At 43.3% G+C, this 17,055-nt stretch overlaps 2 protein-coding genes across 6 annotated transcripts in view; one reads left to right on the top strand and one right to left on the bottom strand.

Moving 5' to 3' along the window:
• The first annotated feature begins 726 nt into the window (after positions 1–726).
• Positions 727–16,996, top strand: ZAR1L (zygote arrest 1 like). Of its 2 annotated transcripts, none has more exons than XM_066620129.1 (4): positions 727–1,386; positions 6,345–6,437; positions 6,952–7,026; positions 8,939–9,263. In XM_066620129.1, the coding sequence occupies exons 1-4, from the start codon at positions 796–798 to the stop codon at positions 9,080–9,082; spliced, it is 903 nt and encodes a 300-aa protein (XP_066476226.1). In that variant the 5' UTR covers positions 727–795; the 3' UTR covers positions 9,083–9,263. The 2 variants fall into 2 exon arrangements, with proteins under 2 accessions (XP_066476226.1, XP_066476227.1); XM_066620130.1 differs by lacking the exon at positions 8,939–9,263 and adding an exon at positions 15,630–16,996 and having other exon boundaries at positions 728–1,386.
• Positions 14,652–17,055, bottom strand: part of FRY (FRY microtubule binding protein) — a 256,079-nt gene continuing 253,675 nt past the window's right edge. For all 4 annotated transcript variants that reach the window (XM_066620128.1, XM_066620125.1, XM_066620127.1 and 1 more), the window contains one exon: positions 14,652–16,059. In XM_066620128.1, the coding sequence (XP_066476225.1) occupies positions 15,801–16,059 (259 nt within the window). In that variant the 3' untranslated portion in view covers positions 14,652–15,800. The remainder of the gene's footprint in view (positions 16,060–17,055) is intronic.

Below are 17,055 nucleotides of genomic sequence, written 5' to 3'. Positions count from 1 at the left end.
TCTATCTATCTATTACCTGGGGGTAATTCCTATTGACTATACTGGGACTTACTTCTGAGTAGACACACATAGGATTGGGTTCTTACTTCTGAGTGGCCAACCCGCAAAGGTTTATGCCAGCAAGTTTTGGAAACAGTGATGTGTAAGTCAGTTTCACTAATTAAGGCTGTAATCGTATCCACACTTTCCTGGGGAGTAAGTTCCATTATAGTCAATGACTATTGTCAATGACCATTGACTATAATGGGACTTACTTCTGAGTAGACATTCCTAGGATTGGGCTCTTACTTCTGAGTGGCCATGCACAGCTTTATTTGAAGTGTCAGTTTCACTAATTAGGGTTGCAATCTTATCCCTACTTTCCTGGGAGTAAGTTCCATTGACTATAATGAGATTTACTTCTGAGTAGACTTGCATAGCTCCGGGCTGCCAGGTTGGAATCCTATACCTACTTTCCTGGGAGTAAGTCCCATTGACCATAATGAGACTTACTTCTGAGTAGACTTGCATAGGCTTGGGCTGTGAGGCTGCCATCCTAGCCACACTTTCTTGGGAGTAAGTCCCATTCACTATAACGGGACTTACTTCTGAGTAGACTTGGACTGTGAGGTTGCCACCCTAGCCACACTTTCCTGGGAGTAAGTCCAATTGACTCTAGTGGGGCTTACTTCAGAGTAGACGCGCATAGGCTGGGGCTCCGAGGGTGATCGTGACTACCGCGGCCTGCAGTAATGAGCACCAATCAGGCACCCGGGGGATAAAAGGGGGCGCGGGGCGGCGGGCCCCGAGCCGGCCATGGAGCGCTGCGTCTACCCGCCCTACAGCGGCTACCAGGGCTTGGGGGGCGCCCTCACACCAGGCCCCCACGCGGCCCCTCGGCCGCCCTGCAAGCAGCCGAGCTGGAAGCAGAGCAAGAGCAGCGGCGGCGCCCTGAACCCCTACCGGGGGGTCTCTCCCGCGCCGCCCTCGCCCTCCGCGGACTGCCTGGACACCTACAAGCGGGCCCAGCTGAAGGCGCTGCTCTCGCAGGTCAGCCCGGGCCTCGCCCCGCGGCTCCGCAAGGCCAACACCCGCGAGGTGGGCGTGCAGGTGAACCCGCGGGTGGACGCCGCCGTGCAGTGCTCGCTGGGCGCCCGCCCGCTCCAGGCCGCGCGCCCCCCGAGCCCCTCCGGCCGCCGCGGGCGCGACCAGCCGCTGCCGGGCCCCTACTCGCCCGTCCCAGCCGCCCGCCGCCTCTGCGCCCTGCGCGAGGCGGCGGCGGAGCCCGAGGAGGAGGAGGAAGCGGCGGGGGACGGGCCGCCCGAGGACTGCGACGGGCAGCCCGGCCAGGCGCAGGGCGCGGCGGCCCCGAAGGGCGCCGGAGAAGGCAGAAGGACCGCGTTCCAGGTGAGCAGACCTCGCCCGCCGCCCCGAGCCTCCCCGTGTGAGCGGGGAGCCTGCGCGTGTCTCCTCAGAAGTAAGCCCCACGGGGCTCGCACCCGGGAAAGTGTGGACAGGCGCTGAGGCCAGCCCCGGAGCCTCTGGACTCCTCCTGGGGGTTGAGGGCAGGGCTCAGACCGCCCTCCCTTGCAGCTGCAGAGCCTGCACTGGCCCACCTGGTGCTTCAGGGGCACCCAAGACCACAAGGGACCTGCACCCTGCTGCTCTCCTTTGCACCTGGTCTTCGGGGGAGCCCCCTTCCAAGACCAGGAGGTTGCATGTGCCCATCATGGCTTGTAAACTGTGATGGACTTTAGGCTTCTGTCCAATCCCCTTTCGAAGGCACTGATGCCACCCCCACATCTTGTGGCAAGGAGTTCCACAGGCTAACCACACACTGGGTAAAGACATATTTCCTTTTGTTTGTTCTAACTTTCCTGACACTCGGTTGTAGCGCATGTCCCCAGTTCTGATGTTGTGTGAGGGGGGAAAAGAACATCTCTCTCACCACTGCACCAAAGAGCCTCAAACCCTATCCTTTGGCAAGGAGTTCCACAGGCTAATCACACGCTGGGTAAAGAAATATTTCCTTTTGTCTGTCCTAACCCTCCCAGTATTCAATTTTAGTGGGTGTCGCCTGGTTCTGGTGGGAGAGGGATAGGAACACCCCTCCATCCACTCTCTCCATCCCATAGCCTCCAGGCCAGACACCATCACCACCACATCCTGTGGCTAGGAGCTCCACAGGCTAATCGTGTGCTGGGTAAAGAAATACTTATTTCCTTTTGTCTGTCTCTCCTGATATTCAATTTTAGTGGGTGTCGCCTGGTTCTGGTGTTGTGGGAGAGGGAAAAGAACATATCTATTCATTCAGTCAATCCCTTGCATAGTTTTGTATGTGTCGGTCATTTCACCCGCTCCCCTGGCACCTTTTTTCTAGACTGAAGAGCCCCAAATGCTGTAGTCTTTCCTTGTAAGGGAGGTACCCTTTCCTTGCAAGCAAGGTGCCCCTTATGTTCCCACGTCTACCTGCCCTGGTGTTAACTACAGTAATACAGAAAAACCAAACACCACTCCTAAGTCTTGCTAAAATCTTGGCTGGTGCGCCAGCTGCGGCCATACTTGGATCGTGCAGACCTGGCCACGGTGATCCATGCCTCGGTGACATTGAGATTAGATTACTGTAATGTGCTGTATGTGGGGCTGCCCTTAAAGACGGTTCGGAAACTGCAACTAGTGCAGAATGCGGTGGCCCGTGTGGTTACTGGAGGTAGGCGGTTCGACTCTCAGTCCGCTTCTCCAGTGGCTGCATTGGCTGCCCATTCGTTTCCGGGCCCAATTCAAGGTGCTGGTATTGACCTTTAAAGTCCTATACTGCTCTGGACCAGGGTATCTTAGAGATCGCCTACTCCCGTACAATCCGGCTCGTCCTCTTAGGTCATCAGAGAAGGCCTTTTTACAAGTGCCTCCGCCTAGGGGGGTACGTGGGGCGGCTGCAAGAAATAGCCACTTCTCAGTAGTGGCACCAACATCATGGAACTCCCTTCCCCTTGACTTAAGAATGGCTCCCTCTCTTGAGACCTTTTGGCGAGGCCTGAAGACCCTTCTGTTTAAACAAGCCTTCTGAGTTCTCGGCCTTTTAACATCTTTTTAACATCTTTTAATATTTTTACAGGCCTGATTCTTTTATGACTTGCTGCTGCTCTATGCTCTTTTTACCTAGTTTTTATTCTGACTGCTGTTTTTTATGATGTGTTAATATGTTTTTATTTGTTTTTAAATTATGTTTTTAATATGTTGTAAGCCGCCTTGAGTCCCTTCAGGGAGAAAAGCGGGGTAAAAATAAAGTTATTATTTATTATTATTATTAGTGCTGGTTCTCTTGCAACAGACACATTATTCTTGCATTTTACTAATTGTGTCCTTCAGTGATTCTCTCCTAATTAATATGTCAATTGAACTCTTTACAGAATATTGCATGTCATTCCCACTTGGAAGGCAGGCTGCCAGTCCAATGATTGAAACCTCAAACAATGTACTGCCAACACTGTTGGTAGTATCATATGTTTGGTTCTGACTCTTCCAGTTCTAGTACAAATCTGGGCATTCAAAACCTTTGTATTTAGCTTAGTATTGTTCACCTTGAATGCAATCCCTATTTTTTAACAACTATAAACATTTTTCTAAGAACTTGGCCTTGGTAAGCATAACTTGCAAATGAAATTAAATCTTAACTGCAATTCATAAGAACATAAGAACATAAGAACAGCCCCACTGGATCAGGCCATAGGCCCATCTAGTCCAGCTTCCTGTATCTCACAGCGGCCCACCAAATGCCCCAGGGAGCACACCAGATAACAAGAGACCTCATCCTGGTGCTCTCCCCTACATCTGGCATTCTGACTTAACCCATTCCTAAAATCAGGAGGTTGCGCATACACATCATGGCTTGTACCCCATAATGGATTTTTCCTCCAGAAACTCATCCAATCCACTTTTAAAGGCGTCTAGGCTAGACGCCAGCACCACATCCTGTGGCAAGGAGTTCCACAGACTGACCACGCGCTGAGTAAAGAAATATTTTCTTTTGTCTGTCCTAACCCGCCCAACACTCAATTTTAGTGGATGTCCCCTGGTTCTGGTATTATGTGAGAGTGTAAAGAGCATCTCCCTATCCACTCTGTCCATCCCCTGCATAATTTTGTATGTCTCAATCATGTCCCCCCTCAAGCGTCTCTTTTCTAGGCTGAAGAGGCCCAAACGCCGTAGCCTTTCCTCATAAGGAAGGTGCCCCAGCCCCGTAATCAGCTTAGTCGCTCTCTTTTGCACCTTCTCCATTTCCACTATGTCTTTTTTGAGATGCGGCGACCAGAACTGGACACAATACTCCAGGTGTGGCCTTACCATCGATTTGTACAACGGCATTATAATATTAGCCGTTTTGTTCTCAATACCCTTCCTAATGATCCCAAGCATAGAATTGGCCTTCTTCACTGCCGCCGCACATTGGGTCGACACTTTCATCGACCTGTCCACCACCACCCCAAGATCTCTCTCCTGATCTGTCACAGACAGCTCAGAACCCATCAGCCTATATCTAAAGTTTTGATTTTTTGCCCCAATGTGCATGACTTTACACTTACCGACATTGAAGCGCATCTGCCATTTTGCTGCCCATTCTGCCAGTCTGGAGAGATCCTTCTGGAGCTCCTCACAATCACTTCTGGTCTTTACCACTCGGAAAAGTTTGGTGTCGTCTGCAAACTTAGCCACTTCACTGCTCAACCCTGTCTCCAGGTCATTTATGAAGAGGTTGAAAAGCACCGGTCCCAGGACAGATCCTTGGGGCACACCGCTTTTCACCTCTCTCCATTGTGAAAATTGCCCATTGACACCCACTCTCTGCTTCCTGGCCTCCAACCAGTTCTCAATCCACGAGAGGACCTGTCCTCTAATTCCCTGACTGTGGAGTTTTTTCAGTAGTCTTTGGTGAGGGACCGTGTCAAACGCCTTCTGAAAGTCCAGATATATAATGTCCACGGGTTCTCCCGCATCCACATGCCTGTTGACCTTTTCAAAGAATTCTATAAGGTTTGTGAGGCAAGACTTACCCTTACAGAAGCCATGCTGACTCTCCCTCAGCAAGGCCTGTTCGTCTATGTGTTTTGAGATCCTATCTTTGATGAGGCATTCCACCATCTTACCCGGTATGGATGTTAGGCTGACCGGCCTATAGTTTCCCGGGTCCCCCCTCTTTCCCTTTTTAAAAATAGGCGTGACATTTGCTATCCTCCAATCTTCTGGCACTATGGCCGTTTTGAGGGACAAGTTGCATACCTTAGTCAAGAGATCTGCAACTTCATTCTTCAATTCCTTAATAACCCTTGGGTGTATGCCATCAGGGCCCGGTGACTTATTGATCTTTAATTTATCAATGAGGTCTGAAACATCTTCTCTTTTAACCTCTATCTGACTTAACTCCTCGGTCAGGAGGGGCCGTTCGGGCAGCGGTATCTGCCCGAGGTCTTCTGCCGTGAAGACAGATGCAAAGAGCTCATTTAATTTCTCTGCCATCTCTAAGTCTCCTTTTATCTCCCCTTTCCCTCCCTCACCATCCAGAGGGCCAACCGCTTCATTGGCAGTACTTCCTGTTATGGGATAATTGCAGTGGTAGAACCATAATACATTAAACCAGTGGTTCCCAAAGTTTCGACTGCGGCTCCCTTGACCTAACTGGGCCACTGGCCGTGGTTCCTCATTAGGGCTATGATCCTGTACATTTCATAGGCAGGTTTTTTCATAAGGATTCCATGGCTCCCCTGACTGGCTTCTGTAGTTCCTCAGAGAGCCACAGCTCACAGTTTGGGAACCACTGCTTTAAACTACCTTGTCCTCTCAAGGGTCTTAAATCTGCTGGTATTTCAACGTGTAGCTTATATAGGGAGAAATACAGTTGGCTAATGCATTGGAGAGACACCAATCTGCATATGTAACAGATTTTTTATTTCATAGATATCTATCTGCTTTTTTACCTTGGTTCCTGAAGTAACTTCCTTTGAACAAACATAAACACACAAGTGTGCTCACCAGAAATATTATTTCAGTTGGAAAGTAAAGTTTTTTGCGCATGTCCCTGTTCACAGTCCAGTGGTAAATGTGCCATTCATTTTTAATCCACACTGGACCCATTTTTGGATTTTAGTGTGGCAACTGACCATTCAATATGGACAGATAATGAAGCAGTTGCCTGAGACAGCCACCTCATAATTTTATCTTAATTAGTGGGTTACCAAATAAAGCTTCAAGTCTTTAAGAAAAGCGTTCAAATGGTCGTGGAATTGGTTTGAGTACTATCAATAACTGTTTCTAAATCTGGGTCACAGTGAATTGAATAGCTAGTAGGCTATTAACTACTTCTGTTGCAGTTCCTGGAACAGAAATATGGCTACTTCCATTGCAATGACTGCAAGACCAGATGGGAAAGTGCATATGTGTGGTGCATTTCTGGAACTAATAAGGTATTTAAATCAAAACTTTATCTTCAGGGCATATTTTTACTATTGTGAAAGGGCCACTTTCACATGTGGCCCAGCATCAGGCTGTAAGTGACCAATAGTTTAAAAACTAAATGTGCTTCATAAAATGTGGGACTAGATACCTTAGCAGTGTCAGCTGTACACCAGGAGTAATGACCAGTCATCTCATGCTCAACTTTTAAACTGTTATCTACCTTGTGCTTATCATTATTGAGGGGGTTAGAGTCACAGTTGAAAAATAAGCATGGGAAAAATATACATGTGCTATGTAAATCAGGAGAGGTTTATGCTTTATGGAATAACATGTCAGCACTTAAGCTTTAATAGAACATAGTTGGGTTAGACTGAACCAATTAAGCTCCTAATTGTCTGGTCTTATACAGCATTGCATATATCTTTCTGCATAGCAGTTGGGCTGTATGTAGAATTCTGACAAATGAACAAACTTAGGGTTTACCAGATTCTTCTTTTGGTGGTAACAATCTGTTTTCTTTAGGTTTACTTTAAACAGCTCTGTCGAAAGTGCCAAAAGAGTTTCAATCCTTATAAAGTGGAAGCAATTCAGTGCCAGGTAAGCAGTACCTTCTCTAAGAAGTGTTAAGCATCTGAAAAACAGTTAGACTGTTCTATTTCACTAAAAGGCAGTATTGGTAAAACTTGCAAACTGGTGAAGTCTTAGCTGGTTGGCTCAGGAACTGGAGCATATGATCAGCTTCATGAAAAGAAACAGCTTAATTGGTGCTTTATGCTTTGTATCTCAGTTGTGGGTTCTAGAGGTTAATATTTGTAAAAAATGACTTGGTGAGTTGAAACTTAATCCAGGCAGGGTGGAGGTGTTGATGATCAGGACTCCTGAACCTGGAATGGAAGTTCAGCTTAGTGGGTTACCACTGGTTCTAAGAGGGAGCAGACGTGTAGCTTGGGTGTTCTAAGTCTAGCTCTGCTCTTAAAAACAAGTAAAGGCCAGCTGCAGCCCTTTCTTGAGAAAGCAGGTTTGGCCAGTAACCTGTACTTTTGATCACATTTTTATTATGCTATTGCAGTGTGCGCAATGTGGAACTGACCCCCAATGTGGACTGACCTCCGTGAGCCTCCCGTCCACTGCAGTGGGCTCTGATCTGCAGTCAAAACCCACTTCCAGTTTGTGGTCGGTGCTGCAGGGCTCAGAACTTCCAGAACCAGAAAGTGGGCTCTGACTGCAGATCGGAGCCTACTGCAGCAGAGGGGAGGCTCGTGGAGAGGACTGTGAGCCTCCAGGACCCTCTGGGAGGCTGCTTAGTCCCCCAGGTATGTTTAGATGAGCCTGAATTCCTGTGGTGCCACAATCACTGCAGCACTGTCAGGGCACCCATTTCCCCTTAAGGGGTAAGTGACCCTTTTAGGTTCCAATGGTGGATCATGATCCTCCATTTTGAGAATCACTGCTATGGAGACTACATTGGCTTACCATCCATTTCAAGGTACTGACAATCTCTTAAGGCCCTACATCAGTGGTTCCCAAACATTTTTGACTAGTGGCTCCCTTGAGCCATTGGCTGTGCATTCTATTAGGTCTACAGTCCTATACACTGTATATGGCAGCAGGTTTTTTGAGAGGATTCTATGGCTCCCCTGGCTGGTTTCCATGGTTCAGTTTGGGAACCACTGCCCAACATGGTCTGGAGCCTTGTTACCTCAAGGACCACCTTCTGTTTTATGAATCTACCTGTACATTCAGATTTTTAAGGAAGGCTCTGCTTTGTTGTCATAATACAAGGCTCAATGGATGACCATACAGGACAGGGCCTCTTTCATGATCCTCCCTCCCTCTCCTCAGATGGGGAATTCCTTACTGCAGGGAATGTGTGAGACCCTTGAACTGAGCAGTCCTTTTAGCTGCTGCTTGGGTATCTTTGTCCAAGTATTTTAAGTTAATGAACTTGGATTTACTGTGCCTTTGTTGCTTAGTCTTCATGCCTATGAAAAAATAGGCAAATATGTATTTGCATGGCAATTATTGAGGCTCAAAATGGCATTAGACAAAACTAGATAATTGTAGCAGTGTTGCCATCTGAGTTAAGAGTATCTCATAACTACTCTAGCTATAGTTTAGTCAAAGGCATGAAAATGGTTAAGATCATAGTAAGTATGCAGCAGGCCTTATTCTTGGTTTTCCCTCTATAAAACTGGCCATTTTTGGGCTATTTAGTCAAAATGGGTAAGGCATGCAACTCATTTTGAAGAGAGCCTGGTCAATTCAATGATGTATTTGGAACATAGTAATGGTATCTTCCTGTTTAGGAAGCACTTGGCTTACCCAGTACTACCTGGTATTTGCAACCCCTCTGTAAAAAAAAGAAAAGAAATTATGACCGAAATAACATTGAATATTGTAAGACAATTTGCCAGTGTGAAGAGTGCACAAATAAAGAATAACATGACTAATCATTCTCAAAAGAGGTCTTCATCAGTTTGCTAACAACTAAAGTGTCTTGTATCCCAAGATCTGTTCAAAGACTCGTTGCTCCTGCCCTCAGAAGAAAAGGCACATTGACCTCAAGAGGCCTCACCGTCAGGAGCTGTGTGGTCGCTGCAAAGGCAAAAGACTGTCGTGTGACAACACCTACAGCTTCAAATATATTGTCTAACCTGCTCTCCTGACTAACTTGTGCTGTTCTTGCACTTAGCACTATGCACTTTGTTACTTGTTTCATAACTTGGCTTTGACTTTAGGCTTCTGACCTGGCATTGGATAATGGATAAAGATTTTTGTAAGGTTAGGAAATGTTCTTTGTAATTTATCAGTATAACCCTTATATAATAAATTACATTCTAATTAACCTGTGCATTTCTTATGGTGATATAGGAGGCAAAAAAAAGGGGGCTAGGAGGATTTCTTCATAAACAGACCTAAACCATCTCCATCTGCACATCTCCTATAGCAGTGATTTTCAACCTTTTTTATCTCAAGACATGCTGACAAGGTACTAAAATTGTCAAGGCACACCAGTTTTTTGACAATTGACAAGGCATACCATGCTTTTGGTGAGGAGCTCACACCCCATTGGCCCTATTAACAAATGACCCTCCCCAAAACTCTTGTGGCACACCTGCAGACCATTTGTGGCACACCAGTTGAAAATGGCTATCCTATAGGAAAGACAGGCTTGCTGTCTTGCAAGAAACACAATGATCTTAAGAGTAGTGAATGAAGTTCACAATGAAGTTTGAATAAAATGTGAGCTGACCTACCTTACCATGTCACTGAAAATCATCCTCAAGCATACAAAACTAAAAGATCAATGCTTTCTAGTGAGATAATTAAATGGATAGTAGTTCTGATCTATGAACAGCAGTGACATAGCAGTTGGGGGGGTGGAAGCCAGGCAGCATGGATGTCTTGTGAGGCCCAGCCAAGAGGGCAGCTCTACTCTGAAGCTGAGAGAAGCATCTTGGGCCGAGTTGGCCAGGCTCAGAAGGAGCAGCTGAGGAAAGGCAACACTCCTCCCTGTGTCCTTGGCCAAGCCAGAACATGAAGGAGCTGCTACTTCTTTGCTCCACAGTGGCTGGGCTGTTGCAGAGCTTAGAGCAACTGCTTCTTCACTCTGCCACAGAGTTTGGAGCAGGACGAAGTGGCTGTTCTAAGTTCACAAGCCAAAAGTGCTGTAGATACTTGCCTACAAGATGAGAAATTTTTGCCAATAAATCAAGCTTAGATAATCACCTCACCTTATTTCCAGCTCAGGGTTTTACAAGCAACTCCTGAAGTTGTGGCATAGCAATGCAGAGATAGAGGACTGTTAATCTCCAAGGCAAACTTTGGAAAGCTGCAGCAAAAGTTAACCTTTTCACTGCTCTTGAGAATTTCATTGAATTGAAACCAGCTGCCTTCTCTGTTTACAGAGCCTGCTGCAGAGCTCCTTCTGTTTGCAAATGTTTATATTTTGCAGAGGTCTGTTTTTTAAACACCAGGCTGTCATCCTTGTTTCCATTTGAAACACAGTCCCAGGCTACAATTCTGTGCACCATTATTTAAGAATAACACCTATGGAAAGCAATGGGTCTTCTTCTGAGTAAATAGAACTGCAATTATGTGCAACTGCACTTACAGTAATTCCTTATTGCTGGTCTCTCTGCTGTGAATTGAATTGCACATTCCCAGTTTTGTGTTATAAGTTGTATGTTATATGTGGAACCTCTGGCTTAATACACCAGGCACCTTAAAGAAGGATTTGATTCATGGTTCTACTGCAATGGTTCCCAACTTTTTTCACTTGCATACCTCTTGGCAGCCCATTTCCATAAATTGTACCCCTCATATTAGCTAAATGTTTGCTATTAATATAAGCCCTCATCCTCTCCATATGAAAACCCATACTTCATGTATTTATCACAGTATTTTCTTTTTGTCTGTTTGAAGAACTGGAGATTATTCCTTTGTACTTTTTTGGACCAGAAGAAATTCTTGTTGGTTGATCCCTTTCCATATTAAGTTTCAGCTTTTTTTACTGTGCTGGTTTTCAATCACTGATTCATACATGATTTGATAACCAAAAACTAGCTGTTGGCTATACCTAAAACTAGCTATACCTCCCTTCCTGCCTTGCTGGCCCTGCAAGGCATTCTGGAGCACTACTTGCCTTTTTCTGCCATTTTTCAATTCTTTTTTCAAGCACCCCTAAAGGTCCTGTTGAGTGCCTCTGGGGGTACATGTACCCCAGGCTGGGAACCACTGTTCTACTGTTATGTTTACAGTACACTTACTCTGATAGTGTTTACAAAAAGGTTGTGAAGACCAGATTTTAAAAAGTTACAGAATAAAAATGCATTTTATGATCTTTTGCTACATTTTTAGTAAATTAAAGACTGTACAGTTCTTGGGTAACAATTACTTGTAGGTTATTTTTTCAGGATCTGGCCTCAGCTAAAATCAGACAAAACTATAGTCTTATACCCCCTTTAAGTTTAACCCATTATCTGAGGGTCATAGAAAATTCCAGGGCTCAAAAACCTGTTTTCAACTTCTCTGTGAGATGGATGGCAAGTATCTACGGTGGCCATTTTTTTGCTGCTGTGCCATGGCACACTGGTGTGCTGTGAATAGTTCCCAGCTGTGCTGTGGGAATTTGGGAGAGGGTCACTTATTAGTAGGCCCCCCATGTGAGCCCCCCATTGATAGCACAGTGTGCCTGTCAATTGTCAAAAAAGTGACGGTGGCCTTGACCATTTTTGTGCCTTGTCAGTGTGCCGTGAGATGAAAAAGGTTGAAAATCACTGATCTATGGTAGTGATGCAAACAAGTCTATGCTCCATGTTGATCAATGTAAGGATGTGGCTGGTGAACAGATTTAGCTCTTGGTGGAACTGAATACAACCAGATACTGTCAACTCTCAATTTAATGGACCTCCGATACACTTGAGAAACTTTTCTGCTTGTCACAAATTTTGTGCACGTATGTCTCCATTGATTTCAGTATGTTTGGTTTTAACAGACTTTTGGCACTGACCCCCCTTTCTCCTGTCAATCTGAGGGTTTGCTGTATTTGAGTACCAGCAGTTTTCACAGACAAAAAGTTGGCTTGCATATCTTCTGTCTGCCTTCTACATTATGCAAATATAGACACTCCTGCTGCACCCTATGAAGATAGTATTTTCCCTTGCTCTGACTGCATTTTACTGAGAGACAGAAGGAGAGGCATGCTGATGCTTCCATATAATGTATGCAACTATAGTTGCATACTGACAGTAAAGCAAGCATTGCTTTTATCTATACACAAAAATCTAGGTTTTTTCCCTGAATGTAATTGTAATTACATTGTACATGAATTGTACATTCATGGACACAGTAGGCTCTGAAATCAAGCTCACCTAATCTTTGCTTCAGTTATAGGGGAAGTTATTAGAACATTAATGCAGGTTTATGCCAATAAAGGTCTACTGAACTGAATTAATGCAGGTTTATTATAACAGTTTTGCTCTGAATATGCTTGAAGGGAGCTTATAAAGACTAGCCAACTCTCTGGTATAGGCTGCATCTCTGAACAGTTGAGTTTATATGAGCGATTTATATAAGGACCTAGTTTTGGCTTCAGTTAAGCATAATTACACAGGTGTGCTGAAACTGCCATTTTGTATTTCATACTGTTGAAAGTATAAGAATAAATGGCACCGATAGGAGTGGAGAAAAGGACAATTTTTCTCAGACTGCTTTAGTAGTCTTGCTGGCAGAGGTAGTGTAATAGTTGCATCACAGTAAGTTGTTGTAGCTATATGATGTGGTAAGCTAACACAGGCCTACAAAATTGAGGGTCAAAAGTTTTTCCCAAACTTTATGGTGGTTTGATATGAATTTGGGGTGCCGATTCCAAAAATGCCATCTGTTTTGCCCTATCATGTCTAGTTTTGGAGATATAGTATAGCCTCATTAGTGAATGGTTCAAGCAGCTTCCTCATGAGGAAGTTGCTTGAACCTTTCACTAGAGAGGCTATACTGTGTCTTGAAAACTAGACCTTATAGGGCAAAACAGATATCATTTTTGGAATCGGCCCCCCAAATATACCCGGGAGTTGGTGTAACGTTTAAGGAAGCAAAATGTGTGTTGGCCTGTGTAATTTGTCCCTAGCAAAGAAATTAGAACAGCCTAGCAAACATACTAGTATAGATGATGATGTAAAAGTCTGCTTTGAAGGATATTATAGAACCATCTGAGGAGCCTTGAATACAGTTGAGTTTGCATTTTTGGAACAGCACCATTTTTATTTGAATTCTTACTTACAAAACTTTCTTCCAAAGAATTGGAAGCCAGGGAATTTAGATAGGGTAGCATTCAAAAGCATGCCATCAAAAACAAAGCTCTCCAGTAAAGGTTGGGCTTCACCACTTCTGGCCAACTTTTAACAGGAGTGAAACAAGACAGCATGCATCACATTACCCTGCTACACTTGGCAGCACAGGGTACCAGTAACAAAAATAAACTGTGGCATGCCATACTGCTTCCTATAGTTCTGACCATAGTGGCACACTACAGTTAGGCAATCCTAACCACACTTTCATGAGAATAAGCCCCATTGAACAAAATAGGAGTAGTGAGAAAGTGAGTAGACCTGGTTAGGATTGTGTCCTAAGTGTATGACTTAGTTTAAAGAAGGAAAGAAGTCTTTTAACATTTCTTGATGGCTCTTAAGATTCTAGACTACCAAGATATTGAAAGATAGTTAAAAACAAAAGGAGCTGGTGAATATAATAGATATAAAGGGCATCTAAGTTATGCTATTACTGTACTAAAATAAGAAGGAAAGGAAGATTGACGTGACACATCCACATTTGGAAGGATGCTATGCTGTGACTTTTTTATTCACATCTGTATGTGGGTTGCTACAGCAGAGATGGCTCCTGTTTTTTCTAGGGGCTACTATAGTATGTGGGGGGGGAAGACTTATTTTTTGAAAAAAAATGTGATCAAATTCTATAATACTGCTGTAGTGTCAACGGTAAAAATCTCACTTATACTATTACATATTTACATACAGAATAAGCGGAGACTTGCACCTTGACCTGTTCCATATCAAACTATTTTTTTAACCATGTAGTTCAGTTTTGGAAGACTGGCAGGGGCCACACTTTGGTTGCCTTGGTTCTGTATATGCAGAAATATGCTATGAAGGTTATAGCTCAAAAGGGAGATATGATTAAGATGAATCAATTCATAGTGCAAGCAAGTAATTAAGCCAGTGAGCCATCATTGACTCAAGTGCACATACATTTATATTGGTTTGGTAAGTTAGCATTTACCTTAGTAATAACTTTGACATGAGGGACAAACGGCACCAAACTATACACATGTAGTGCTGAAAAAAGGTTGAAAGCCCACCCATGATCATGCAGGCTTTTACTATTCAACTGCCAATTGATAAGCTTTCAGCATGTGTAGAAAGGCTTATATCCCTGCACCTTCAGATTAGGAAGGACAGAAATGCACACTGTCCTATTGATCTATGCAGAGTCTTCTGAAGCTATGTTTGGATAGATCGGTGGGACAAATGAATGCAGATTTATATTGTCCTCAAAGCTTTCATCAAAGTAGCTGGCTTGGTGTGCCATACATAAGTGTGATTGCTCAATAATGGTTCCAAATCATCTGAAAAAGGGAAGATCAACCTTCTAAAAGGTCCTCCAGAGAAGTGCTTGTTTACAGTAACTCATTCCACACCAATAAGTAAATACAGTCATTTTTAATCTATATGTATATATATTATGACTTTTATAGTTTAGATGATCCTGCGCTGATCAAAATATCAACCAAAAGTTACTTCACAAAAATCTTAAATGTATTTACAGAGTGAATAAGTGATGTAGATAATGCCTGAATAAGTGTCTCACATGTGCAAAAGATTTGCATGCACTCATAGAACACTTGACAGCAGTAAGTGTAAGAAAGAAATGCAAGAAAAAGTTACATATATTACAAATAAAATTCCTTAAGAAATGGAAGATGAACTTGAGGTGTGCTTTATATACTATCCAGGATCCAGATGTATGTTAAATTTAAAAAAAAGCATGCAGGGCAGTTCAAAAGAATTTAAATTAGCAATGTGATGCTTTCCTACAAAACGGCAAGTTAAGCCAGACCAACCATAATATAAATATATTCATAAAAGCAACCCTCTAGTAAAAAGCAGCCAAAATCTTTTTTAAAAAAATCTCCCTTGTCCATTCATAGGTACTTTAGTCTTAATAACAGACCATTTGCAACACAATCCAGTACCTTCCAAGACAGTAGCCTAGCAACATCAGGAAATGTACTTCATAGCAGCTTGTTTTTGTTTTAAAGATACAGTAACAATATTTAAATTACAGTGTACATTTAAATGAAGTCTTTTACAACCTCTTTCCTACATCCAGGCTCTCAGCTTTCAATCCGACAGTCTTACAAGGTCCTGTCGCTAGCTTCATTCTGCCTATTCATTACTTGGTCAAAAAAAAAAAAGTACAATATTAAAAAAACAAAAACAATTCTCAAGTTAAGGAAAGATTGCACTTTTGCCAACTTAATATTATAGAAAGAAAATCTTGTTCAGTGTAGTAGTCTTTGGTATGTATGGAAATCACTTCTTCAGTAGTGAATTGCAGTTGCCCAGTGAAATGCATTGTGTGTGTGCAGCTCAAAGGATTCTATGTTACCTTTGTCCTTACAGTATTGCTACACGTTGAAAACTCTGCCCAGGTCCTCTTGGAAAAGTTTGTAAAGGTAACAAGACTGACTACAACTTGACCAAGTCTCTCTAAGGCTGAGAAGGCATTGAACCATCTCACCCCAGCATGGAAGCAATTCCAACTTGAATGAGAAAGCAGGCACGAAATGTTTGTCAGAGACTTGTGCCGGAAACACTGGCGTCTGGAAGAAAAGTATTGATGACACGATAGCTTTGAGCCCTGCGAATCATGTCCCGAATCTCTTTGTTCAGTTCCATCAGTTTGGTGCAGATTTCCGTCAGACTTTGGTTGGATCCCACCAGTGCATAAGTGCCAGATTGTCCCAGTGTTTGGTGCCGGAAATAAATATTCAGTAGCGTCTGGACCTCATCATCAGAACTGCTTCCAAAAATATCATTGGGCCATAGACTCCTGCAGTGAAGCAAAAGTATGAAGAACTCATTATTGATTTAATAGGCTTTATGCTATGCAGGGAACAGGTTTATTGTTTAAAAGATGAATCTCCCTCTACCCATGCTTGCATGTACAGTATACATGTGAAGGTCTTATTTTTGGTAACAGCCATAGATACCACACCACACCTTTGCCTTTTGGTTGCGTAGCCAATGTCTCTTACTTGAGATTACTCCTTTATACTAGTCTGGTATGTGCAGCAGTCATGAATTGCAAAGGGAAGGGTAGATTGGAACATATGTGGATTTTTTGTCCTAAAATAGAAAAATATTGGCATGAAATAATTGAATGGATGGGAACTTTGACTAATCAAAAAGTAATTGGGAATGAAACATTATTATTTTAATTATTCACTGGGGGAAATGAGAAATTGAATAATAAAGAGTTAATTGCAAATCTTATTGGACTGGCGAGGTATGAGATTGCAAGAAGCCGGAGAAATGCTCAAGAGCTTTCATTACAGAGATTTTTGAACAGGACTTGGCATAGTATTGATGAAAAAATTGACTAATGAGGCCAGAACGTATAGGGGAGAAATAGGGCATGGTCAATTTATGAAAATTTGGTGGCCATTGTTGATATATGGTACTGAGTTGAAGGACAAGGAAAATGATATAGGTGGTAATCTGGATTGGTGGTCTGTGATTTTTTAGGATGGAAATTGCTAAGAGAATAATGCAAAAAAAAAAAAAAGAGAGAGAGAAGAGCTTGAGTGTATGTGAACTGAGCTCTTTGTGTTTAGTAGTTTGTTTTTTTTCCCTCTTTGAGTTAACTTTTTGGTTGTGTTTATTTGGATAGAAAGCAATTGTCTGTACTTATTGGTGATTTTGTAATTTTTTATTCTGTTCCTTTTGTTCATCACATTCATGTATGTCAAATAAATAATAAAAAAGTATGTGTGGCAGTCATCATGCATACAATGTTCCTCTCCCACCACTAGCTTGGTATTGTATT

The sequence above is a fragment of the Tiliqua scincoides genome, chromosome 3 (genome assembly GCF_035046505.1).
Source record: "Tiliqua scincoides isolate rTilSci1 chromosome 3, rTilSci1.hap2, whole genome shotgun sequence".
Taxonomy (NCBI): Eukaryota; Metazoa; Chordata; class Lepidosauria; order Squamata; family Scincidae; genus Tiliqua; species Tiliqua scincoides.
Note: the sequence above shows the minus strand (reverse complement) of the source record. Positions and strands in the feature narration are given on the sequence as shown.

Bases quoted from the DNA above. Each gene is read 5' to 3' on its own strand.
- ZAR1L (XM_066620129.1), top strand. From the start codon at position 796: ATGGAGCGCTGCGTCTACCCGCCCTACAGCGGCTACCAGGGCTTGGGG. The intron at 6,438-6,951 runs GTATTTAAATCA...TGTTTTCTTTAG, and splicing joins GCATTTCTGGAACTAATAAG to GTTTACTTTAAACAGCTCTG. The intron at 7,027-8,938 runs GTAAGCAGTACC...TTGTATCCCAAG, and splicing joins TGGAAGCAATTCAGTGCCAG to ATCTGTTCAAAGACTCGTTG.